Here is a 27,324-nt window from a genome sequence, read left to right on the forward strand (position 1 = left end):
AGAAATGTGTAATAAGAGACGGTCATCCATATGCAGCCATTTTTCCCCTCTCTTTCTCTTTCTCCGAGATACATTTTAATGGAGCTAATTGGAGAAGGTTGGTTCATGTGCTAGTTGAAACAGAAAATACCCAGAACTGTAGAAAAGGTCATATAGCAAAACAGCACTTACTCTCTTACACACAGTGCTGTGGCTGGCTTCCTTCATACTAAAGGAGCTGGTTAGGAGGGCAGTAAGACTAAACTCCTTTATAACTAACTCTTAGCACCATTTGTTGGAGGTTACTTTTCCGTCTATGCCATTCTTGTTGTATACAATTCCTGAAGAAGCCACTGAAATCCAACTTAATTTTCAGCCCATTATCCAAAATGATGGTCAACATGAAGGGAAAGATGTCGTATCCAAGATCTGCTCTGAAAAAGAGATTCTTAAAACCCTCTTCCTTATCCATCCGTGTTTTCACAATAATAGCTTCTGAACAATCTGAAAAAAAGTATTTAACTTCTCCCTTCACTCTAATCCTCTCACACAACATATATTTTTAAAGTCTAAGAGCATTGTCCTCCAGAATAACTCTTCCTATTTTTAAGGTTCAACTAAAAGGCAAAGATATATTCTTTGGGAAAAAACTAAAACTGCATCACAAGGCCAAAATTCACAATGAAAGGAGTAGGAAAATCTTGACTTTAGATCTGAGAGTATCGTTTAGAACGTAATCAGACTCAAAGTTGGTATTCAAAATAGACTGAAAAAAGCTTCCTCCAGAACATCATTTTCTTGGATGCTACTTAATCCTTTAGCCATGTTAGCACATTCAAATAGTTTCGCTCATATTTGGTATTTCATCCAAGTAGCTTCAACAACCCTTCAGGATCCATCTTTTCCCACTGATTCCCTACATACTGACCCCTCAAGTACAGTTCTTGCCTACTAAGGGGAAACTGTGGCCTTTAAGCATTGGCATGCCCACACAATAGGCCATTTTCACTGGGCACTTCTTGTTGAGTTGTCATCTATCCCCCCAAACACATGGTCCTTGGCCATCTTGAGTGAGAAACTTGAGTCTTCACATCACTGTACAGCTCTTTGCTTTGTCCTTCCGCAGATCTGTGGTGACTGTGGTGAGTTCTGGCCGGCCTGGCATGTGTGAAATTCGTTTTGTTGCCCTCTGCGACTTGTTCCGCTTAACATTTTTATTAGTTTTGTTCACACAGGCTAGGGTCGCCACATGAAAAATGTCTCGTACGCTGTTTTCAGACTGCAAGGCTGAGCATTCAATATAAGTGGCTGCTCCAATCTGTTTGGCCATGTTTGCACCCTAGGAAGAAAGACAAAAGAGAGGCAGATATTAGCCCTCAGTAAAAATCAGTTCAAATCTAAACAAATTCATATTTGCTTTTGGATACTGCTTTTATATAGAACAATTAGGCACATAAAAACAGACTTCTACACCTGGATATAATTCAGATGTGTTAGGACTACAATTCCCAGAATCCCAACCAGCACAGCCAATTCTAGGAATTTTAACCTTGATGAATTTGGAGGACACTCAACCAATAAAGGCTGATCCTAGGTCTTATTGTCCACATTACGGCCTTAAAAGATCTTTGACAGCAATTTAGATAGTGGAATTTTTAAGTAGTTTGATAGCCTAACAATAGTCCCATTGTTTTAAACAGCTCTTACTGAACCACACCTATTTCAAGAGAGTACTCAAGGAAAGCGATCGCATGGGGGACAAAAGAAGCGGTACAAAGACACGCTGAAAGCATCTCTCAAGTCCCTGGATATCGACACCCTCTCTTGGGAATTTTTGGCGCATGATCGACCGACATGGCGTACCCTGGTTTACCAGGGTTGCCAGACATATGAACACAGAAGGACAATCTTGGCACAAGAGAAGCGAGCACTCCGTAAAGCCAGAGCTGCAAATACTGAAGCAATAGTGTCCACATTTCTCTGTTCAGTATGTGGCAGAACATTCCATGCTAACATTGGTCTCATCAGCCATCTACGGACACACCGCTGATGGCCCATAATCCATAAGATGTCAAGGTCTTCATCGAAATCGATGGACGAACAACACTCATGGAGAAGTAACAGAGTCAGAGATAGGCAACAATCATCAGATCCTAAATTTTGGCTCAATGGTCTGAACATTTCATGTTCCTATCAGCAATCCTACAGTGAAGTGTCTGTGTGTGCTCTCATCAGCAGACCTTATGAAATGGATGAGATACGAACGGTAACAAGTAACAGCAAGGGGGAAAAGATCTAAAGATTCCTAGCACAATTTTATATGATGGGTTCATATACGGATCCAACATAGCAGACAAAGACACATTTTTCTTCCCAAGTTGAGCAAATTGCTTTAACTGCTGTGGTACAGACTGCTCTTTATGGGGCAACCAATGTAGTCTTTGGGGTTTGGGCTGTCTGCTATCTTTCCCTCTAAATACAAGGTTGAATAGTTCAGCTAGTTTAGATTATGACCTATAGTTGTTGACTTAAAAAACCCAACTGGCTTCATAAGATGAAGCAAGCCACTCAAATGTGGTGAAGTTAATCCACTTTCTCTGTTCTCTTAAAGGAATAGGGTAGAGCTCCTTGAAATAAGATTCTTGACAGCAGATGGCATCTTTTTTTTCACTGCTAGTCAAGACTGCTAAAACCTGTAATTTGACTCTAAAATCACCCATATATGCTTCAACATAGAAAAGTCTACTGTTATACTATGTAGGCAAAGAACAGTGTTTTCTAGAAGCCCTCAACTTTCACTAAGCCAACAATTAATAAACAAGATATATGTTGTCTATCAATCAGATTTATAATTTTATTCCTCTGAGCCATTTAGTGCCTTAAAGCATCCGGAAGGGATACAGGCCACGTAAAACTGGAAGAAAAACAAATATTTGACTTTCCTGCTGGGGTACTAATGCTTATTTGCTCAGCCTGGGACAGGGGAAAAATGTTGTTCAACTAGAACTTAGAACAGTTTGCATATTCTGGTTGTACAAATACGAGTCTCGCTACTGATGTTAGGAAATGTCTCCTGTACTTTGTCACTGACTGGAGAACTTCATGCCTAATGGAAATGATCTGGAAGGCATTCAGAAACCAAAGGTTGTTGGTTGCTTAGCTAATAAGAGCTGGAACTTTGAGTTGACTTTTGGAGCAAAGCTGGATAATTTTGTGCAAACTCAAATGTTTTGGGAGAAAAATAAATCAAGATAATTAAATGGCTTGTCTCATTACAACTGAAGGGGCAACCAGATAGCTTTTGGATTATCCATGACAATCAATCTGCAGTGAGAAAGTTAAATTCACCAGCACTAATGGGAAGCCACAGAGATGTATTTGTTTCATATGTTATTTTACAAAGCTACAATTTGGTGCCCACAAAAATGTAGTCCTCAAAGGCATAAGATTGTGGTCATGCTATACACCATAAAGCCCCGATTTAAGGCCATATGATTCTAGTTTGAAACTATTATCAAGATCACCCCACCCCATGAACCAAAAAAAGACTCTTTCCCCCATTTTATCACAGTATTCATCTAGGTTGAAAACTGTAGGTATTTACTCCTATTTGTTCCTATAGATTCTGTATAGCAAGGGTGTCAAACTCGCCGCGTCACGTGACGTGTTGCGACGTATTGCAACTTTTTTTGCATTGCCGGAGCTGGGGTAAGCGCGGTCTCAGTATGATGCAACTGGCCCGCGGGCCAGCAGTTTGACACCCCTGCTGTATAGGAATAAATTTGTTCATAAGACTCAAATCGCAGCTTGATAAAATTTAGAAAGCAAACATTGTGTAAAAAAAAAAATCCTGATTATTTTCTTGACAATTCAAATTGAACTAATTCCTGTCTCTTCAAGACAAAACTGGTTTCAACTGTAACTTGTTTTAAAAAAATAGGGAGGACTCATGACATAAGCTCTGTCACTGTTTTGCTTCTCTGCTTTTAGCAGATATCTCTAAATATCACCTTTGAGATGTAATCATTGGGGGAGGGGGGGTGGAGGCCAAAATTTCATGTGAAGTTTTGTGAACATTCAGCACTGTCTAACAAGGCCTTGTAACAATATTGCCAAGATCTCATCAGATGTGGTAGACGACCTAAAAAGGTTGACAAATATCCTGAAGCTGTAGGATTTGAAGAAACCTCAAGACTGGAAGGGAACTATGTTGTTTTCCAGACATAGCTGGACTGCAGCTCCTAACATCATCACCATCAACCATTTGGCTAGGGTTGATGTGATTTGGTGTTCAACAACAAACAGAAGTCCACATATTGTAAACCAGTTGTATGCCAGCTGAAATCAAATTTTTCTTAAAAGTATAATTAGTGTTTTCAATGCAGTTTGAATCCATTCGCCTCGGGAAATGTTCTGGAAGTGGATTATTTGACGTTTGTGTTACATCAGTTTTAGGATGATGCAGCTTTATAATAATATAAAAAAGTCCTCTGCCATGGGGGAGAAGGATGGTAATTCTCAGCTTGAGACATTTGTTAGACAGACTCCCTACTTTTTTTGCTTCTTTAAAGAAAAACAGCCAGTTTCTGCCTCATTGCTTATCGTGACAAAAGGAAATACACATTCAGTTCACTCTTTCCACAAAAGGGAGGAGAACATTTTGAAGCCAAATGGGACTCGTGCCCGGTTTAGCAATCTAGCTCAAGCAACATAGAAAAGAAGAAGGGGGACACAAAGCCTGCAGTTGTTGATAACATATTCTGCAGATTATACTCTGAGTTGTCAAGGGGAAAAAAAAAACCCATTTCCTTTTGAAGAGGATTCTGTTCACACAAAAGCTCTTGCACGAAGTCCTCAGAAGTTGTTGAGCAATTGGATTCTGGTAGGATACGTGTAAACACATTTCTGCTATTGTGCTTTCTTTATATACTGCAGAAGCCACAGCTTGCTTTAAACTCAACTTATGGAATAAGCTGCAATGGGTAGGTTCATATAAACCACCATGACTAGGTTTTACCTAACACGCTAATGAGTGTTGTCATAGCAACATGCAATCATTCATGCATAGACCATTCCTTTTATTTTTATTTTTTTGAGCTTCACAATCTCTGTAGCAATACTGGCATTGTTCAAGAAAAACCTTCCTACAAAATATCCACTTTCTGTATCATGATTTCCGGTCCAATGTGGAGCCTGTGCCATAGAACTACCTTCCCTGAGTCAATCCATTAGTCCATTTTGCTAACTTACTGGGCAACATTTCATTAGGAACGGTTGGGGAACCTGCCGCTCAAATTTACTCTCCTCCAGGACTTTATTTGCAACCCCCACCAGAATGAATGGAACCAAAATTGTAGACTTTCATTTGTGTTTAGGGGAAGTCTTTAAAGGAAACAGGGGTCCATATGCATGTCTGTTGCCCCAGACAGAACCCAAAGAAAATGTGCAGGCGCCCAAATGAAAAAGACTGACCACTATTGCACTAATAGTTCAGATTTCTATAGCCCTATCTGGACACACTACAAATTGAACGTGGGCTCTCTTAATGCAGGGTGAGCTCTGCGAGTAAGCAATGACTCTACAAGCACCACAAGTCAATAATTCATATTCTCTGGTTTCAAGAAATTCAACACAAGTTCTCAGTGGCCGTAGCAATTATGAATGGTTAAAATCAGTGTAGCGTATATGTCTGTCTTTTGCTACACTGTACTACAAATAGTGATGGGAAGCATCAGTAGAAAAGTTTGCCCAAGTAACAAGCAAAATATGGAATCTTCAGAACTTACCTGATCATATGACACTGGTGTCTGTCTGTGATTGGACAACTCTACAAGCGTACTAACATCTGTGCGCAGATCAGACTTGCAGCCAACCAAAAGCATTTTGGTGTTGGGGCAAAATTCTTGAATTTCTCCTTTCCACTGTAAAAATAAGATATTCTTGATCTTACCAACGCCATAAGAACAAAGTAGAGCATCTTGCTTCACTGAGAAGTTTAAAGTGTTAATCCCTATCATGATTAGCTGTATACTTGAAGTGCTATGTAACAGTAAAGCATCCAATTAAAGTATTAAATAGTGTTGGATTGTAATCCTATACACACCCTTATCTGTGAGTAAAATCAGTCACAGGTAATAAAAAATTTTTTCTGAGTAAACACGCATAGGATTGTAAGGTTCTGCTCTATTCTGGACTCAAATCGTAAATGTCTGCCTTGTGGTGTCAGGATGGACATTCAATAATTTTTGCATCATTTACATCATCTGCATTTGCAGATGCCTAGCATTTAAGTCCTTTTCTTCCAGTCAAATTTGCATGAATCCTTAAGTACGCATGGATTAGATTTCAATAGCTTTTTTCCCCACAGTCCAAGGTTCTCAACTACATTCATTAAAGAGTGCAGGATTAGTACAATCCATGGACCATAAGTAGCTCCAGCATCCACAGGAGTGGACAGAGTTAAAAAATAAATAAATCAAGAGTAATCACAGCATGGTGAACAAAGTCTTGTCCCTTTGATAAATATATGTAAAAAGGCTGGAGCTTTCTTTTATTTTTGTATTCAATTAATACGCCATCCATCTCATTATCTTGACTGACTCTGGGTGGTTTACAATAGTATACTACTGCTTTGCCAAGATCTTAATTTCAACATTTTTTTTTAACCTCTGGCCACAGATGTTGACCCTAATATCTTTCTCTTATCATCCTTTTCCTCCTTTCCCTCCTTTTTTTCCCCAGTGTAAAATCTCCCAACCATGTCCAATGCCAAATAACAGCAACAGATGGCTCTGAAGCAAATAGATCTTATAGGTCTAGAAACTGTTTCACTCTATCTAAAAATCTACAGTGCTACCTTGGTACTATTGTATATAAACAGGGAGCAAATACCACACCCACTAGAACTGATAATGTTATCTAGTTGGGTTATAAAATGTCTACATGCAAACAACCAAGCTCAGAGATCACCAAGGACTCCACATCCAACATAGTAGAAAGATGTGTGTGTATGCCAAGGGTCTTCAAGCTTGGCTCTTTTATGACTTGTGGATTTCAACTCCCAGAATTCCTCAGCCAGCCTTGCTGGCTGAGGAATTCTGGGAGTTGAAGGCCACAAGTCATAAACTGGCCAAGTTTGAAGACCCCTGGTCTATGCTATTTACAGCTACTGTATATCTATATATCTTTACATATATACGACTATCACCACTACTGTGTTTCTATGCAGAGTTGTCTCTTGTGGTTCACCAAAGATCGGAAGCCATCTTATGGAGAATGGGAGGTTTTGGCCTGTCAGGACAAGTCTTAAAATTTCTGTAGTGCTGCTAATTTTAAACCCATCCAACTCCAGAGGGCTGAGGAAGAAAGGCTGGCAAGATGAGCCTCAGCATCCCCTACAGATAGTGGCCCAGCTGCCCTGCATTTGAGTCATCACATCAACTGCCAGCACAGATCTAATCATGGGAGTTTCTGAGAGAACAAGTTTCAACTGCTCCCTAAATTTCGTGTACTGTAATCATTAAGATTAAACTGTGGCCTCAACCTGTGTCATGCGCACACACAAAATGCCAGTCCGTACAGTGTGAAAACTGGCTTGCTTTTTAATATAAAGCAGCTTAGCAGCAAGCACCTAGGTGTATATTTCCTTCCCACTGCAGAAAGGTGGAATGTGTTAAATCAGCAGCAGTTCTAGAAACGGGCTAGGTTACAAAATGGGTATCAGCAATGCAGTGAAAGAAAAAAAGAATGCAATCCAATTTAGTCACAATTAACCACAGAAAACACGGTAACTGAATGATATACAAGGCCTGGGCAGTTGTTCTTTTAATATATGTAGAAGATCACAGGTGCTTTCCCCTACTTCTCCTTATGGCAGAAAGTTTGCTTAAAACTAGAGCATATCTAATATACATGAATATATTGCTTGTTCAAAGCCCTTAGTTCCTGGGATTCCCATCTATTTATCTGTGTTGTTGTTAGTTGCGAAGTCGTGTCTGACCCATCGCGACCCCATGGACAACGTTCCTCCAGGTCTTCCTGTCCTCTACCATCTTCTGGAGTCCATTTAAGCTCACGCCTACTGCTTCAGTGACTCCATCCAGCCACCTCATTCTCTGTCGTCCCCTTCTTCTATTGCCCTCAATCTTTCCCAGCATTAGTCTCTTCTCCAGTGAGTCCTTCCTTCTCATTAGGTGGCCAAAGTACTTGAGTTTCAACTTCAGTATCTGGCCTTCTAAGGAGCAGTCAGGGTTGATCTCCTCTAGGACTGACAGGTTTGAACGCCTTGCAGTCCAGGGGACTATTTATCTGTAAGATCTACTGAACATAATAGACTGAATTTGCTTGATTACATTCCGAGTAAAGTTATCTTCAATTGATTGGTCCTAACTTATAGGAGTATCACGATTAGCACTAACATTTCTCTAAATATTTTTGTCTGGAAAGTAATGAAAAATCTACTTCCTATATAATAAAACAAGGAACAGAAACTTGGATGTTGTCAAACTGGCATTCCTCACCCATACTGCTTGGTTCAGCAATATTTGGAGGATTAACAGGTGAACCACCGCAGCAATACTAATGCGAAGGTGGATATAAATAGCCATGTGTTTAAATTGTAAGATGAAACCTTTACGCTGCAGGTTGGAGTTAGAGGCTTATTTGGGATCTAGAGAGGCTGAAGGTAAAAACAGGAGCCAAGATACAGAAATTTGTCAAGGTTTCTCTGTAGGTCAGAATGTCACTTTGCAACCTGAACTTTTCTTATTTTAACATCATTCACCTCTGTAATTGGAAGTAAATATGAAAGGGCCCTACTTTAAAAAAAATTCTATTAGAAGGGAGAAATATTAATCTCCCCACTCTGTTCCTCAGGGCAAAAGGGGAAGAAAAGGATTCTAACAAGGCCTTCATCATTTATGTTAAATGGCAGATTCTAGCTTGCTTCTAGTGTTTTGGGAAGCTGAAATTCAGTGTCTTCTGGAAGTCTCAAAGGTGCTTTTTTCTTTAAAAGGCAACAGAACTGGTTTTTTTCCTTGAGGAAAAAGAAAATGTTTTAACTCAGCCAAGAAACTTCATCAGTTCTGATGGCGGGGGGATGGAACTGAGGAAGCTTCTTGGACGAAAAGCAAAACATTTTCTTTTTTGTTCCTCAAGGAAAAAAACAATCCAGTTGTCTTTTAAAGAAAAGAAAAAAAAGCACCTTTGAGACTTCCAGGTGATACTGAATTTTAGCTTCCCCAAAAAGCACCTTTGATGCAACCATGACCTGGATGACTGAGAATCTCCACAGACATATCATCTGGAAGGACACGGGTTCTTAACCATTATCCTGTTGCATTAAAAAAATACAGGGGAACAGTATCCTTGTGCAAAGGCATCCCAGAAAACTAGAAAATAATGTTTCATGTATCTCATTGGCTTGAGATCCCGCCTTCATGCAGTTTTACAAATGCTTGATTAGATATCCTCCTTCTCCTTATAAGTATCCCAGGAGAGGAGAATGTTCCATTTTTTTTTTAAGACTAGTTCTTCAAATAATGTTTCTGGTCCCTCCGTAATTCAAAGAAATAAAGATGGATCCTTCTAATTTTAGTCCCTTTCAATTACATTTCTGGCTGCTTTACATGTCATTTCTTCATTAATCTTCAAGCATTTCAAGCAATCGCTAAAAGCAGATATTCCTCAGTATGTTTTATTTATTGATATATCTCCAGTTGTTCCTAACATTTTATGAAATTTTAATACAGTGTTAGGATTAGACATCAAAATATAGAAAATTATGAATGAGAGAATAGTCAATTATTCATAATGTATGAGATGAAAAAGACGTCAGATCATATTGCAATGAATAAAGATAAAATTCTACCCAAATCTAACAGTGATTAATTTGCAGCCTAAGCGGAACACCTTCTTTGAGTCAACCAAATTATTTCAGCTTCTGAGTACTTAATTTATGGGTTATTTATTTGATTTCTGTACAAACCCCCCCCCCCCATTTGAATCAATGACTCTGGGTGGCATACATCATAAAATATAAAAAGAATTAAAAACAAATGTTATATTCAAGAGGGAAAGTTGAAGAAGCAATGCTTCATGCCTTTAAGAAGTAAGCAGCTGTAAGAAATTCATCATATTAGTCAATTAAAAAAAGACATGGTTTGTAATTTGACTAATAATCAGATATTAATTTCAGTGTTCTCCTCCTTTTGAGGGCAATGGCTCTTTTTGTTGTCAATAAATAGTTTAATAATAACATTGCCTTACACTAAATTTGAACCAATGGGGAACCTGTTTTCTTCAGCTGTAGTCTATTGCAGTTCCTGTCATCTTGGCCAATGGTGAGGATGCTGGGATTTTGACAATCTAGTTTTCCAAGATTCAGATTATATGTTCTTCTACTGAGCTATGATTCCTAGATTGACAATCTAGTTTTCCAAGATTCAGATTATATGTTCTTCTACTGAGCTATGATTCCTAGATTGACAATCTATTTTTCCAAGATTCAGATTATATGTTCTTCTACTGAGCTATGATTCCTAGACTGACAATCTAGTTTTCCAAGATTCAGATTATATGTTCTTCTACTGAGCTATGATTCCTAGACTGACAATATAGTTTTCCAAGATTCAGATTGTATGTTCTTTTACTGAGCTACAATTCCTGGCCAACATATAGACTAAGAGATACATTCTTGATCCCTCTCAGCATTAAGCTAAATGTTTGCACTCAAACCCCAAGTAGAGAAACAAAAGTGGATGCCCAATGCTTATCATCAAGAGCTAAATATGCTTGGGAAAATGATGAACTATTCTTTTTTTTGTTGCAATCATCAGCCTAGAGTACGTATTTAAATATATAAAAATGAAAACAGTAGCATTTCATAGTTATGCACATTTCTAAAACACCTACCTTTTTCAATACACTGTCAAGAGTTTCTGGACGGCTAATGTCAAAGCAAATTAAGACGGCATCAGAATCTGGATAGGAAAGTGGGCGGACATTATCATAATAAGGAGACCCTGCAAGAATAAATTAAATTAGGGTTATACAATAGGAAAAAAAACACATAGGTATCACAAAATTATGTGCCCCAAGAGTTTTAATCGTGGCACATGACAATCATTTCTAATCGTGTGCTCCCCAAATGCACTAGACTTCAGCTCTGATGACAGTGCTAACAAGTGCAACCCGATCCAATCTGGAGAATACTAGATTAGAGAACTCTGTGTCACATGTACCATGACTTCCTGATCCTCACCTTGAAGTTTCTATTATCCATCAGAATTAGCACAACCTCATATTCTCAATTAAATGTCATACCATTTAGACTAGCTTCAGATGAAATGGTCACCATATTTTGAACATGTTTTACATTTACTAATAGAGAAGGCATAACCACATAGGGTAACCAATGGGCATGCAGATCCTCTTCATCCCATATGGGTAAGTCTTATGGGCAAGCCATAAATGAAGGATGTGCAACATTGCTGCCCAGAAACAGCTCTCACATACAGTTTGGACGGGAAATAACAATTTGAAATTGTTCCCGTCTCCCCAGAGAATTAAAACATGATTAAGCTTACTAAAATCTCTTTGCATTTATGCCCAGAGAGCCCAGGAGCTGTCTGCCTTCTTTTAAAAGGTCTACAGCTGTAGTCAAATGACGCACACCTCTAAGTTTCTGTTGCATGACTAATGTTCAGCTATTGTTACCTCAGCGTTTTTCAGAACTTGATTGAATTCTAGATCTAAACACTATATTAGGTTCACTTCAAGCCCGAACCCTAGAGAAATATACTCTCTCAGCATTGCTTTTGCAATACCCAAGATGGCCAGTTCCAAAATGGGAAAATATATATATGCTTTAGCCCAGGGGTAGGCAACCTTGGCTCTTTTATGACTCGTGGACTTCAACTCCCAGAATTCCTGAGCCAGCCATGCTGGCTCAGGAATTCTGGGAGTAGAAGTCCACGAGTCATAAAAGAGCCAAGGTTGCCTATCCCTGCTTTAGCCTATTCCCATAAAGCTGCTGATCCTTCCCAAGCATTATCTCCCTATTATATATCCAACTACTATAACTCTGCAGAGCTTTGCTGCTACAAAGAAGAGTGTTGAATGACCATTCAGTCAGTGACCGTTCAACAGCCCTGAACGATGGGGACTTATGATTGGTCCCGCTGCAGCAGCCTGCAGTCATGTGATTGCCATTGGCAACCTTCATTGCCAGCTTCCAACAAAATCAATAGGGAAGCTGGTAGGAGATCACAAATGGCAATCACCTGACCACGAGAGGCTGCAACCACATGGGACTCAACTAGGACTGCCACAACGGTCATCACAAGTTGGTGCCGACATGTGACGCTGCACTTTACAACTGCCTTGCTTAAGTTACCAGTTACCATCATTAAGCAAAGAATTTTAATTGTAAAGCTCTATGCACTTACACCTTTAGCTTGTCACAACTTGTGACCCGATAATGCAACCACCAGAAACTCAATAAACCTCTCATTTATGTTCCCTGCCTATCATCTAGCCAGAAACAACATCTACAAAAAAGAGAAAAACTCTCTACAATCAAAGCCATCATTCACTTAGCTTAGCATCCCATCTCTACAGAGTGGGCAACAAGAAACTATGTATTTGGCCACAATGAGGTCACAAAGACAATAGGACTTTTCTGCTGAAGCTCGGTCGTTAGTCAATCGGCAAACAGCTGGAAGGGTCCTTGGAGGTCTTCTAGTCCAACCCCCTGCTCAAGCAGGAGACCCTGTACCTATTTCAGATAGGTGGTTGTCTAATCTTTTTTTTTTTTTTTTAAACCCAGTGATGAAGCACCTACAACTTCTGAAGGCAAAACTGTTCCACTGATTAATTGTCCTCACTGTTAGGAAGTTTCTCCTTAATTCCAGGTTGCTTCTCTCTGTATATTTGACTCTATACAGTCATTATGATAACACTGATAGAATTATCAGGCTACCCACAGCTTTGCGGGTCACCAGATATGCAGCAAGGGTATAACTAAGTCCCTACCCTAAGCAGTTATCTAGCCACAGCCGCCATAAGTCTGGCCTGCCTTTACATGTAACTATTAATTTTCTCCATCCTATCTGTAGTGTCACTTCCATCATATATCAGTAAAAGAAACCTTTGGAGCACCCTCCGTTTAATGACCTGCTCAAATCTATGATAGGTCATTAGAGGGAATTGGTCTTCTGGAATGCAGAATTCCACATCGCCTCCAGCCACACTGTCTTTGCAAGCAGTTCCCATGAAACTAAAAAGGCCTGCTAGAACAGGCTGTTTCTTGAAGAAGTCAATGGCTTAAGTATTTTTAAATGGTTGACTGGTCTCTCTCCCAGGAATCTGAAGAATTAGTCTGCATCCTTAAAAACACATTTACTCCTGCTTATCATTGACGTGCCACAAAACAGGGCAGGAAAAAAAAAATCATTTTGAAGAAACTCAATCAACCAGTAGAATAATCTATCCCATACCTCTTTTAGACCTTTTTCTTTTCTTTTCTTTTTTTAAAAATGACATGGTGACTACGGCATATGCTCAGTCCTCGCTGGGGTAGATTTTATTTCCTGATGGTCAAAAAGAGGATCCTTGTTTTTTCTGATCCTTTTTTTGTATAGCACACCCTAGGGCTCTTGAGAGCCAGCCAAATCTTAGCAGGGATGGTGCCATGCTGACTACCAAGGGGTCTTCTCTTGGCAGACATTCTCTATCAATGCACTGGATAAGAGTTAGCTGCATACTGTTTGCTGGAAGATGACACGCAAACATTTGGTGATCAGATCGCATTTGGCTTTGGGGAACTAGTCATATTTTAAATCTGCAGCATGCTACAGACGAGCTAGGGGTTGTATAAAATTATAATTTAGCAGGATAGAGAGGACTCTGCAAAATGCCCCCACCCCACCCCACCCCATAAAACACCTTCTGCTGTTTCAGGGTGTTTAAGGTAAACAGCAAAAGGAACTCATCTGGGGAGGGGGGGGGAAAGGGCAGATGGACCAGAAGGAAGGAATTTGAGGAATGCTGCTTTTGAAAGAAACAGGAACATATGGAGCAAAGCCCAGGCCAGGAAAAGCTGATCTACAACTTCCTTTCACGTTTAATTCCAGGCCTATGTATAGATTGGAGAAGGTTGCTCCTGGACATAGGCTAATATAAGGCACCTTTCCCATTCTAAGAATCAAATGCTCAACAAGCTATTTAAAGTTCTAGAGGAAGAAGGAATTTCCTTAGTTTGTTTTTTTTTTGCACATGACCCAGTTCCATTAGCCCTCATTCAAACAGTACATACAATGAGGACAGGCATAATTTTCTCATCATTTCGGTAGGTTTTGGATTAGGAACCGAGAAAAAGATGAAGTTGGACATCTCAAATGGCCTTCTGTGTATTAATAGTGTCCACACCAGAGCTAACTTTTTACACAGGAACAATAAACCTGGAGTATCTCACTGCTGCTTCACTGACTCCTGCATGAACCTGGCAACACGGCCAAGCACTTCATAGGCAGAACAGTTACTACTGCAATAGGGTTGCTAGAGAGAAAAATGTGTACTTTCCCCAAAGCTAAAGTAACTTCTAGAATGACTTATCCCAAATCGGGATGTTGTCCAGATGTGTACACAATTCCCAGAATACTCAGGAATGATCAAGCTGGCCAAAGAATTCACATCTGGAGAAGAAAGCCTACGCTAAAGTAACTCCAAAGAGGCCTACCACATTACAATTCTTAATGTGATAGAAATGTTTAATAGCCATTAAACATTTGTGGAACAATGTATTCATCTGAGCTTAAATATAAACAGTGAGACGTATTCTGTGGCATGTCATTCAAAGTTAAAACATAGCCCTCACCCCCCAAAAGTGAATTACTCTTGGAGGATAAAGATGGTCTTAAATGAAGTGAGATTATTTGTCTATCTAAACCAGGGGTGGGGAACTACGGACTTTTTATAATCTGTGGACTTCAACTCCCAGAATTCCTGAGCCAGCATCGCAATTCTGGGAGTTGAAGTTCACAGATCGTAAAAGGGCCATAGTTCCCCACCCCTGATCTAAACAAACATAACTAACCTTGCTTAACACAAATTTACCAAGGACACCTTGCCAAGTTCTTTCCCATAATATGCCACCAGACTCTTTTCCCTGGGATATGAAAGCTGAAATCTTTTGCAATTAAGTTAATACTGTATTGACCCTACTTTAAAGACAAAAGTGTTCTTGTCTGACCCTTCTGATCTGTCTGACCCTTAATCATCAGGTACCTGCAACTGACGTGCTACAGATGTTTATAGTGTATTCAGACGCAATATCAAATCATGGTTTCTTGTGATGAGCTCAGCCTCCAAATGGTCTCTCCTGTCTATTTTTTTTTGGGTAGTGTAGTTGCGAGAGGTTTCTGCTGACCTTTCCTGAGCCACAATCAAAAAGTCAGATGATCACTCTTTGTTCCTACCTGGCCTTTCTCTCAAGAAAAAGGCACAAACTGTTGGATTTGGCCATCACAATCTGCTTTGCATATCTTTAAAGGACAAAGTCACTGGTCCCACCTGCCCTCTCCTGATAAAAGAATAGGCAGCCTTTAAGAAACGTATCTAAAACTCAATATTAGATATATTTTTGCTGGCAAGGCCACAGATTGGCAACAATTAATTAGCTGGCCAAATTCTTAAGTTATCCTTTTATGGCGCACCTACAGTCAACTAAAGAATGTAACAATGATCACATATTTTTAAGCTGCTATTCCAACACCACTGTTCTCTCAAGTGCAATCACTGACAGCCAGATATTATGCTCTTATCACTGTGCATATATAACCTTGACTAATTTCGGGGAAATGCATAATATTTTAATTTCCGACCTACAGCTATTGTATAGCTCTTAGCATGGGTGCCACCTTCTCTTCTCATTTGAAGATTCTTGAGACAAGTCCAGGCATGATGAACCCTTAACTTCTAAGGGTTTGGACAGAGATATTGCTTGCATAAGAGAAGAATGAGGAGCCTCGCCCCCAAAATATAATAACAATTCTTTAGACACATACCTAACTGTTCAGTCATCTCCCAGGAGATTTACACACCATATATGTACATGTATATGAATGATATACTGATATGCCAGAGTCACCTTATTTAATTATAAATTTGCTGAATCCAAGGATAGGAGGAAAACAATCTGGCATTCTTATCTGGGAAAAAAAATGTGAGGGAACGAGGGAAGAATGCTGTTGTATGATGCATCCTTCAAGAATATATAGTTACAGAATGTTTCCCAAGAAATTTTCTGGTTTCTTTCAAAAGCCATCCTTTATCTCTGCCCAAGTAAGACAGCAGTTTAGGAACAAAAGCATCAAGATGGAATTCAATAGGGCACTTTATCCTCCCAACCTTTTTACTTAGAACCAAATCCTCAGAGCTGAGGAATCTTGAGAATGTGTGCTAAATCTAAAAAGTCTCTTTTCAAGACAGCTCAATAGCACTCTGTTCAATCTTTCCCCAAGATGATTAAAAAAAAAAACCCTGAAACCCTGCCCAAAACACTGAAGTGGCACAGATTGAGTAGATCACTGTACATCCGATGAATATTTGGATTCAGAATTTATTCTATCAATGAAGTTTACAGAGATTAGGAAACTGCGTTTAGTGTTGACATTGTGTTCCATGTCATAGTTTACTGTTGTGAAGCTAACATTCCATGTCAAGCTTGTCTCTCCAACACATTAGCTTGTCTCAATAACCATTTGGGGACGGGGGGGGGGTAGCTCTAGTCAAAAATCATTCTCTATCCAACCTATATCATACAACTGTAGGCTACTTATTACAACAAAACCAAGGGTAACATAAAACCATAAGCATTTCTCACCACTGTCCCTGTGTTTCGGGAGCAGTGGAAGTTGTAGTTCAGCAACATTTTGACATGACCACTTTCTTCTTCCAGCCTAAAGCTAGCTAATTTCATGAGGGTATGAAAGGTAAACTACAATTATAAGGAGCCTCTGGAGACGGTGGAGGTATTTTTTAAAATCTTGTTTGGTCTCTTATTATTCTGTTTTGTTGAGATCAAGAACGCATGCCAAAACTTTGTTATGTATTAAAATAAATAGGCTTTAAGCAAATCATGGTCTGAAATGCATTTGGTTATATAACCGGGTCATGCCTACTTATATGAAGGCAAGGCAAAAGAAGAAGAATTACTTTTTCTCCCAGATGCTGGGTTTTTGATAGAGAATGGCACGCAATAGGGCTTCAATATTAGCCAGAAAGTAAAGCTTGCATCTTGGCTATTCAGGAAGTAGCATTTTGCTTTACAAAGTAGTAATTTTTGAAGTCAACCCATAAAATAAACACAGGAATGTTTCAGAAATTATCAAACGAAGTGGAAAACAAAGTAGAAAAAGTGAGGGAAGTTTAAAAAACAACTAGCATTAGATATGGTTTTATTCATATAATAACTGTCCAGATTCCATTCGTTTTCTACCTATTAAAAATTGGTACATTTGGTGACAGTTCCAAGTAAAGGCTAGGTTTCCCAAGAGGGAAAGGGTGAAAGTCAATTTTTTCCCAGTTGCTTTTGAAAGAATATTTGACAATAGCCAAAATTTTAACTATGGCTATAAAACAAAGACTTCGTGAATACATCAACCAGCTAGAACTTTCAATGTATTCTGTAATATTTATCAATTATTTTATCCATTAAACTGTTTTATCTACTGCTAAATTTTAGATTGCATTTGTACTTTGCTACTTGGATCTTTTTGGTCATAAATAAAGTTATTCCTTGAACAATTTTGGATAGTGAAGTTATCCAGAAAGGGGAGGGAGATAAGGAAATGTGTCCTGGTATTATCGCAGCACAAACTCTGTTCTTTATGTATTTGCATGCCAAGTTGGAACACAAATGCGAGAGAGCAGATCTCGTGTCACAACATCACCACACGCATTCCATATGTTGGTATCTTTGTTATTAGGAAAGGACACTTTAGGCTTCCTCTAAACCTGATCTATAGCTAACATCTTGATCCCGTTTGTCAACCTGACATAGCTAAATGCAGGTTCTCTAGCTTCATTCTAACCATTTCTCTCCCAGGTTTTCCTTCTTGCTGCCTGATGAGAGTTTCCCCTTGCTGCCTGATTAAGATTTTTAATAAACTTTCAAAAGCTTGTCTATTATTTTAGGACCATTGAAAAGTTGGTCTAATAAACACAATAGCAAGAGCACTTAGATTTATATGTAGCTTCACAGTGCTTTACAGCCCTCTCTAAGCGGTTTTACAGAGTCAGCATATTGCCCAACAATCTGGGTCCTCATTTTACTGACTTCGGAAAGATGAAAGGCTGAGTCAACCTTGAGCCAGTCAGAATCGAACTGTTGGCAATGGGCAGTCAGTCAGCTTGCAATACTGCATTCTAACCACTGCGCCATCACGGCTAATTTTTAACACAAAATGTAAAATATAAGAGCAGCAGAAAATGCCACTGCTGTAGAAGTGGAACCTGAAAGTATAACAATAACTTGTAATAACTGTTTATCACTATTTGGATCAGGGATCTGCCACTGATCTAGGAATGAAAGGCTGACCCATTGTCTCCAGTACCAGTTTCCTAAGCTGAATGGTTGTCAGTTTATAATGCTTACCTCCCAGATGTCATACATGAAAAGCCTTCTTAAACCCTATTAAGTTATCATGGATGGCTTTTAAAATCAATTCTACCATGTATAACAATCCTGATTATTGCAAAGGAATCAGATGGTGTTTATCATATTCTTTTCAGGAGGCAGGAAGTTTTACCCAGTTTGAGTTTATTAAGCCCTTTCTCCAAGACGATGTGATAACATTTTGGAAGAGTGACAATCCACAGTGATTAATATTTTATCTGGGAAACTAGTGGCTAATTGCTAAACTGATCAAGAAGATGAAATGTCCCATGAAATTATATATTTGCAGGCCACTCCAACATTCCAAAAGGCCACAGAATGCTTCAGTAGACAAATTACTTTGATCTATGATAACATTCTTTGAGGATTTATGGGAAATGAAGTCCAACCTATCTAGGAAAACTATGTTTGGATTACCCTAATAGATTAATATCAAAATCAATTAATTTGAAAGTCATCAAGGTCTCTTGGTATGCCATCATGTTTTTCTTGTAATTAAACTTAATCAAAATTCACATATTAGCCACCTTCAATGCCCTATGATTTAGCACTGGGTTACCATATAACTGAAACCTGAATGCCTGAAAACAATTTGAATAAGAGAATATAAAACACATCTGCTAGATGTGATAGATAATATTTAAGATGAGGAAAAAAACAAGTAAACACACATACAGTTTTCACTGGAAACACCTTTCAGGTGCTTTGAGTTCTTAATAAAATATAGCAAAACAAAGCTGCTAAAATTTTCTGTGGCAACAAGCTGTATAATAAGATTGTAAAAGAATAAATAATTTACTGCAAATTATTTTCTAGTAACTGCAACAGGGAAGAGAGTCATTTGTCCAATCTGGCTGGTACACTTCATGTGCAATTTAGATTAATGAGACAATATTAGAACACTCTCCTTGGGAGGGTACTTTTGTCTGTGGAGTAACAAATTAATATTGTTAATGCATTTTAATACATTTTACAGGTTATGACTTACAGAGTTGTTTCCCCTTTTTGGTGCCTTTGTATTATGTTGACTCCTCATAACTGCCTGGGCAAAGGCTTCCAGTTTTCTGGCAAGATTTTGGAAGTGGTTTGCCCTCATCACCTTCCTAAGGTTGTGAAAAAGATTTATGGACCCAAGGTCACCCAACTGGTTTTGTGCCTCAGGTGGGACTAGAACTCAAGGTCTCCTGGTTTCTAGCCTGATGTCTTAACCATTACACCAAACTGGCTTTCATCTTACAGCATATCAAAAGTCAAGATTGGCAACTTTCCATCTCAGGGTTGTACGCAACTCCCAAGTTGTGGGGGAGTCTCCTCTGAGCAAGGTAGCACAATCCTGCACAATTTTGAGTTGGGAAATGAGAACTTTAGATATAAAAGAGGCAGAAGATGGTTTAATAGCATTCCCATCAAAAAATCAAGGTCACTCACATGAATAAGGTGCTATTTTTTGGTCACTCCACAATTGTCATATATATCACACTTGGTCTCTAAAAGATTGCCCGCCCCTGTCATAAGAGGTCAGTCTGAGTCAGGAGTACATAATCAGAAGCTGGATTCCACCTTGATGGAAGAGAGAGTTGCTAGACTGTCTGCCCATAATATACATGCTTTAAGCATGTCAGAATGCCATTGCTGCCTGATCTAGTAAATCTGTTTACTAGATTTATGACACAAAAACACTGTGAAGGCTGGACTTTACTCTCTCACATTTTAAAAATGAGTTCTTGGCTTTTATGAAAATGGCTCTAAAATAACTCTATTGGTTGCCATTTGAGTGTTTGCAATCTCAGCAGGACTAAGGATAGATTAAAGCATAAAACATTCAGATATTTATTGTCCTTGTTGATTTCTAAACCTTTGCACACAATTTAACCCCAAATGGATAGACTTGGTCAAACAGCAATTAACTGCTGTTAACTGAGGACACTACTCATTCAGGAATGTTCATCCCAAATGTACAGTGAAAGTAGACCCGTTTGTTTAATGAGAACACAAGAGACTAAGAGTCATGTTGAAATATTTTGGGAGCCTCAACCAACATTTGAAGAATGAGCACTACCCAAGTGGTATCATTAAAAGTGAGGCATCATTTTCTTGAACTGTGTTCAATTATACAATAGACTAGCTCTGGTAGACAAGAAGCTATAAAAATTCACTGTTTTAGCAATTTATTTAGTTGTATACTCTAAATAAAGTACATAATGGAACATCACATTTTTTTCCATACGTAAACTTATACCAACTTTGGGATTTCCCAATGGGAAAATATCCTTTTGTTCTTTTTATTCTGTTTTGCCATCCTTTTGCCCCAATTATCATCCATAGTCAAGGAAGTATTTCCCCTAAGTCAGACATGTCAAACTCGCAACGTCACGACGTTGCGCAACGTTTTGGAGCTTTTTCCCCATTGCCGGCAATGGGGTGGGCACGGTTTCCTGGTGACGCGTCCGGCTGTGGGCTGGCAGTTTGACACTCCTGCCCTATGTGGTTAACAGGGTTGACAATGCAGCCCTGTGGGTGCTGAATGCCAGTTTCCTAGCTAGCACAGCCAATGATAAAGATGACAATGAAAGTTGGATTCCCACTATGAAGATCATAGGTTGACTATTTTAGACCACTGCTAGTATTTATTACTACTCTGATATTTGTCCTACTCGAGCAGTCAGACTTTAATGCAAAGTTTATGCAGTTCACACTAGGCCTAGATTTTGATTCAGAGACATGCTGCAATCCTATAATCTCTAGATGAGAATAAGTCTAGCAAACAGAAAAGTCCTTTCTCTACAGTAGGCTTGCAAAATATATGTTAATCTTTAACAAAGATGAGAAGGGTAATATCAGACTAAGGTTTCTCTTCCCAGTAATCCACAAGTGTGAGTAATACAAATGAGGATTACTTTTTGTTTATAGCCAGTTTACTGAGCACCTAAAAAATATCAGAGGGCAGTGTAGAAGAGATCATGGGACACAGATGAGCAAAAGAAATCAACATACAGAAACATAATAATTAAGAATCAAGGCAATCTCCTGAAAGTTTTTGAAGTCTGTTTCATCATATCCTGTTGGAAATGGAAGGCTATCTTTGATTCATGCCAGGAAGAAATTGTTCTATTTTCTTTAGCAACATAAAAATGCTGGGAAAATTAGCCCAGTAAATGCCAGATATTTTTTTTAATTGTTAATTCTCTTCACCTCCAGCTAATAGAGCATCAGGCCTATAACTATAACTCTAATAACTAACATATGTCAGTAAGATCCTAATCTAAAGTGGTTGGCTTAGATTTAGAATAAGGCCCATTGGGTTTAATGAAATTTAATTCTTACTCATTAAGTTTAAAAACAAAATGTTTCTACAGACTACCTTAAACACGCACCATACTTTAGGAGACCTCCAGCTTTGAATACAAGCATAAGTTCTGAGATTTTTATGTTAATTTTCCTTCTCTGCACTTTTCCATTTTATGCTCATTCTCCTGCTATGGGGTAGCGATTTTAATTTTGTTCCATCACAGTGGAGCAAGAAAAGCAGCACACATTCCTCTGTAGGGGGAGGAGGAGGAAAGAGAAAGAAAATCAGAGCTGTGGGCCTCCCAGCTGTCATCCACATCTGGAAGCTTGCATTCCAATGATGCCAACAGTAGTAATATATGGGGAAGATTGCTAAAGCAGAAAGAACTTAATTGTGGTGTCTTCAAAAGAGCTGCAGAAATGTTGCCCAATGTACAAGACAAGCAGACTTGCCATTTGGGACTTTTATTAACATCCTTTCCCCATCAGACAATTCTTTGTGCCACAATGTGATTTCATAAGGCTGTTTCCTGCAATCGGCAGACCAACGTTTGCTCTCATACTTAGAAGTGTTTTTTAAAACCAGCAAGAGCTTTGTACTTTGTGTTAGGCTGTAAAACAGACATCCTCTTCAACAACTCTTTGGGTTTCTTTGCCTTGGAAGAATGCTAACCCACTGGGTGGTCTTAGACACCCCAGGTTTAAGGCAATACAGGCAAGTGAGTTCAGATTGTCTTGCCATTTGTTCTGATCATCCTGTACCCTTCTTTGCCTGTCTTCTTCAGTAGCACGTGTTTTTTTTTAATCATCATAAATGACAGTGAACCAGGAAGATTGCATTTGTTCTGCGTTAAGAATTTTATAGCTCTCATCTCCATTGTTGGATTTATATATAAAATCAGTCAGAAGAAAGGGTGAGAGAGAAGTAAAATTCCTTATGCCCTTAGCCCTCTAAGATACCCTGCTAATATGTTACCTGTATATAAATTTAATAAATAAAATACTGAAAGAGTCCAGCATTTCCTGGTTTTGCTCTTTCTGGAATGCTGTGCTTGAATGAATGTATTTCATTGCTAAACGGAACTGGTTTTATTAGGCCACGACAGACTCTAGGACTCTAGTGGTTCTTGAGAAGACAAAATCCAGCCACTTTTTAAAGAAAGAATTCGGCCTTATGAAAGTCCTGAGGGGCATCAGTGTATCTGTGTACATTGCTTCTAGCATCCCCTAGCACAGTTCATTGCAAAGCCCTTTACACATTTGGCCTGAAAGTCTGAAAGAAGTTATAAATATAAATATATATACAGTATATACCAAATCTGTAAAAAATGAACTGTGCAAGGATCTATCTATCTATCTATCTATCTATCTATCTATCTATCTATCTATCTATCTATCTATCTATCTATCTATCTATCTATCTATCTATCTATCTATCTATCTATCTATCTATCTATCGCCACCAGAAAACACAGATTATTCTCTTTATACAACTATTGTCTCAGTCTCTCAGAAATGATCCAGGTTACATTTTCCCTTTAATTTCCCCCATCATCTCAATGTTATTGCCTTAGAGTAGAACATGGGCTGAGATTACAGTATCTATAAACCTAGCACTAAATCACTGGCCTAGGGGAAAGGTAAAAAAGACTCAAGAGGATGATTTATGGGGCAGAAAATTCATCTGGAAGATTGCGAGACAATCTGGTGCACAGCAGGCGGGGTGGGGGGTGGGGGGAGAACAGCAATGGTTTCCAGTGTTGTAATTTAGCAAGATGGAGGGCAGGGGAAGAGAAGGACCATCACTCAGGAGGCCCATGGTTCAGGCTCTGATATCCCCATGTAGGTGTGGGAATGATTCTTGTTTGAAAGCCACAGGATGATTGCTAGTCAATTCAAGCTATGTTGATTTGTCTTGCTACAAAACAACGGTTCCTAGATTTAGTAAACAAGGCTACTTTAAGCAGCAACTAAAAGTGACCGAATTATATCACATACACAACAGTAATGGCTCAGATGAGAGGAACTCCTGCCATTTATTTTCCTCAGTTAACCTTACATACAGAGGTGACCTGAATATGACAATTTCAAGTCTACATCCCAATTACTAGAGATCCCAAGACAAATTTTACAGCACAAAGAGCCCTTTTCTTGCTGCTGGTTGAACAACTCGAAGGTATAAAGTTTATTCAGCTGCTGAAATTCTGCAACCCATTCCTCAATTACCTACCTTGTCACAACCCCTTTTCTAGAATTACCTAACTGTACTTTGAACTATGCTCAGGCATAAAACTCAAGTTTGCTTTTAAACTTCTTTCAGCTTTTTGTCAAATTCCATTTCAAAAGCTTTTCCACCCCCTGCTGGATGTATTGTCAAATCCTCCAAGGATTACACCCCCAAGCTAAAAATCACCTCCTATCCACTAAGTGGAGGACTTCCTACACATTTTGCGGTGGAGAATATTTGGGGGGGAGAAAATATGTGGGAAATGCGTGCCGAAATGGCAGGGGAAAAAAACCCACACGTACACACCCCCAATCTACGCTGGCATATGTGTATTTACTCATTTTCTTGCGGCTGTATAATCACATATTACCAGAAGGAGAACACATGCCGGCTTCCCCCAGCAGTGGAGGCAAATATTAAAAAGAATGGCTCACAATAGGCCAGTATAACCTTCTCCCATCTGTTCAGCTAATTACCCTAAGACCCTTGAGAGAATTAAAAATAAGAGGGAAGGGGGGAAATCAGGTAAACATGATGGAAGCATTAACCACACTGCAGAAAGTGTTACAGTTAAAACAAAGAAAGGACGGAGGAGGGGACACAATACTTTCTGTCAAAAATCTGACACAGACACACAAGACACACACATAGCCCTCTGAAAAAGGCAGCCTTCTAGATGGCAAGTAATTACTTCATCAACAGGGTGTTAACAGAGGTTTGAGTGAAGCCTTATAATTATGGATGCAAGGCAGCTATGAGTCATTGGAATGGCATGGAAACAGAAGGAGAATTCCTGCTACACAACCAGGCTCTTACCCGAAGTGTCCCAGAGACTGAGCTCTATCCTCTGTGTGTCTATTTCAAAACTGGCGGTGTAGTTCTCAAACACCGTGGGCACATAATTCTAGGCGACAAAAGAGAGAAGCACAGTGTTACGGTCGCTTGAAAGTTAACATCACATCACTTTTAACATTTTTTTTGGTTCCTCCTTCTCGAAGATTCAAAGACTCAGACGGGAACACAAATCTTTCCCTGGGACCGCTCAGCCATGGGTCATCCCTTTATTTCTATACCACTTTCCTTTATTGCTTTGGAACGTAGGTACATTGCGGCATCAGGCTCCGTTCACCTCCTCCCACCAAGTTTATCCTTCTCAGATCTTGAAAGTCAACCTAGCCTCTCGGTTGTTCACGCTTGGTCAAAGGTCAGGGTAGATGGGACAAATGGGAGTCATTCTTCCAAACGTTTCGTGGGCACCAAGCTTGGAGAAGGACAAATTAAAATGGATTCTGCTCCCAGATGAGGAATCTTGTCTCCTTTGCAGTACTCAATCAAGGGGGCAGAGGTCTGGATGCCCCCCACCCCCATGATTGTTCTTTCCTTCCCCATCCCTCACAAAAATATTTTTTACAATCGGTGCATAGTGCAGCTTGACAAAGTCCTGCTGGAGTTTATCTGCATGCACAAGTATGCTTTTAAACAGATTCTTAGGGTTTCACCCACTCCCCACTTAAACAAGTTAAATTTACTAAATCATGGAGACAAGGATCTATTACATTTAACTCAATTGCTATACATAAGTTCACCAAAGCTTTACTGAGAAGAACCCAAGCATGGTTTCTAAACAGCGGAGGGATAAAGGACAGCAACTAGGAGTTGAGGGCATCCAGTCCATTTCCTCACTAGTGATTTATAAGGCAATGAACCAGTCCCGGGCTAATATATCAGCCAAGGCGACAGGCTTTATGTCACCAGCGGGGTGGCTAGGTGACACTATCAATCACGAGCGAGGAAGCGGCTTTAATCCTGATAGCACAATCGGGATCCAGAGCTACACTGAAGTCTCTCAGCGGAAAGGCTTGGAGAGCTGAGATCCTGATGATCACAGTCTCTCTCTCTCTCTCTTGCCCCCCCCCCTCATTACCAGCCCCAAACCCGGGTCCGGGACAAGCTAATTTCTAAATTTCTAATCCGGATCAGGTCGCATTTCTTTGGCATCCCGCATTAACCGAGGGCCACGAGAGACTTGTTCCCCGGGAAATCCGTCTCGCCTGCAGCCGGGACGAAGCTTCAAAAACTTCCGAGAGATTCCCCGAGGCCGGCGGGTGGAAACTTACCTCGGGAAAGCAGTCCTTGGCGAAGACGTGGAGCAACGCCGTCTTTCCACACTGCGTATCTCCCACCACCACTATTTTGCACTTCACATTCTGATTAGGGTCCATGATCGATTTGCTGGATAATTTCTGGCTCGCTCTTCTTTCCTTCATTGAGATGTCCGTAATCTTTTGATTTCCCCTCGCTCTCTCTCTGATTAAAAAAAAAAAAAAAAAAAAAACCACGCAAGTTACCAGTTTCGAGGAAAGGGGGCGGGGGAGGAAGGGAACGATCCAAAAGCTCAAAAGGAATCTCCCGGATCGCTGCCAAACGAAGGCTCGCTCGTCGATCCTTTGAATGAAGCAGCTCGGCTCCCACCTCTCCGCGCCGGATCCTAAGGCAAACTGCTTTGTTTCACTCCGCCCCGCCGGAATTTATACGCCCTGCCGCCTTCCAATCCGAGGCTCAAGGAAAGAAAGCAGCGATCCGCCTCCTGCCCTTTTATGGTTGCTATAAGCCGGCCAGGCCCCGACGGCAATCGGCCCCGACGCGCCCTCTAGGGGAGAAACCACCGGGAGTAACGCGGCGATCGCGGGAAGGAGAAAGCGGCTCGGCCCGCTAGAAAGCGGCGATCGGATGATATTTGACAAAGGACCTCGCTCGATGCAGGTGGTCCTCGATTTACGACCACAATGGAGCCCAAAATTTCTGTTGCTAAGTGAGTCATTTGTTAAGTGGGTTTTGCCCCGTTTTACGACCTTGCTTGTCACCGTGGTTAAGGGAACCGCTTCGGTTTGTTAATTTAGGAACAGGGTTGTTAAGTGAATTAGGGCTTCCCCCGTTGCTTGTCAGAAGGTCACAAAAGGGGGTCACCTGACACCGGGACACTGCAACGGTCCTAAATACGAATCCGTTACCAAACATCTGAATTTTGATCGCGTGACCATGGGGATGCTGCAACGGTCGTAAGTGTGAAAAACGGTCGTAAGTCACTTTTTTCAGTGTCGTCGTAACGTTGGACGGTCACTAAGTGAACTGTTATAAGTTGAGGACCATCTGT

General features: G+C 39.9%; 1 protein-coding gene across 1 annotated transcript; it reads right to left on the reverse strand.

Moving 5' to 3' along the window:
* Window positions 1-285: 285 nt before the first annotated feature.
* On the reverse strand, window positions 286-26,489 carry RND3 (Rho family GTPase 3). Its single transcript, XM_015823777.1, has 5 exons — window positions 26,288-26,489; window positions 24,987-25,074; window positions 10,891-11,000; window positions 5,766-5,900; window positions 286-1,318 (listed from the first exon to the last, which is right to left on the reverse strand). The coding sequence occupies exons 1-5, from the start codon at window positions 26,435-26,437 to the stop codon at window positions 1,067-1,069; spliced, it is 735 nt and encodes a 244-aa protein (XP_015679263.1). The 5' UTR covers window positions 26,438-26,489; the 3' UTR covers window positions 286-1,066.
* Window positions 26,490-27,324: the final 835 nt, after the last annotated feature.

This window comes from Protobothrops mucrosquamatus, unplaced genomic scaffold, assembly GCF_001527695.2.
Source record: "Protobothrops mucrosquamatus isolate PMUCROS unplaced genomic scaffold, P.Mucros_1.0 scaffold1983, whole genome shotgun sequence".
Lineage (NCBI taxonomy): Eukaryota > Metazoa > Chordata > Lepidosauria > Squamata > Viperidae > Protobothrops > Protobothrops mucrosquamatus.

Coding starts and splice junctions, on each gene's coding strand:
- RND3 (XM_015823777.1), bottom strand. CDS start 26,437: ATGAAGGAAAGAAGAGCGAGCCAGAAATTATCCAGCAAATCGATCATG. Junction 11,001..24,986: donor CAGTCTCTGGGACACTTCGG/GTAAGAGCCTGG, acceptor TTATTCTTGCAG/GGTCTCCTTATTATGATAAT. Junction 1,319..5,765: donor CACCAGTGTCATATGATCAG/GTAAGTTCTGAA, acceptor CTTTCTTCCTAG/GGTGCAAACATGGCCAAACA.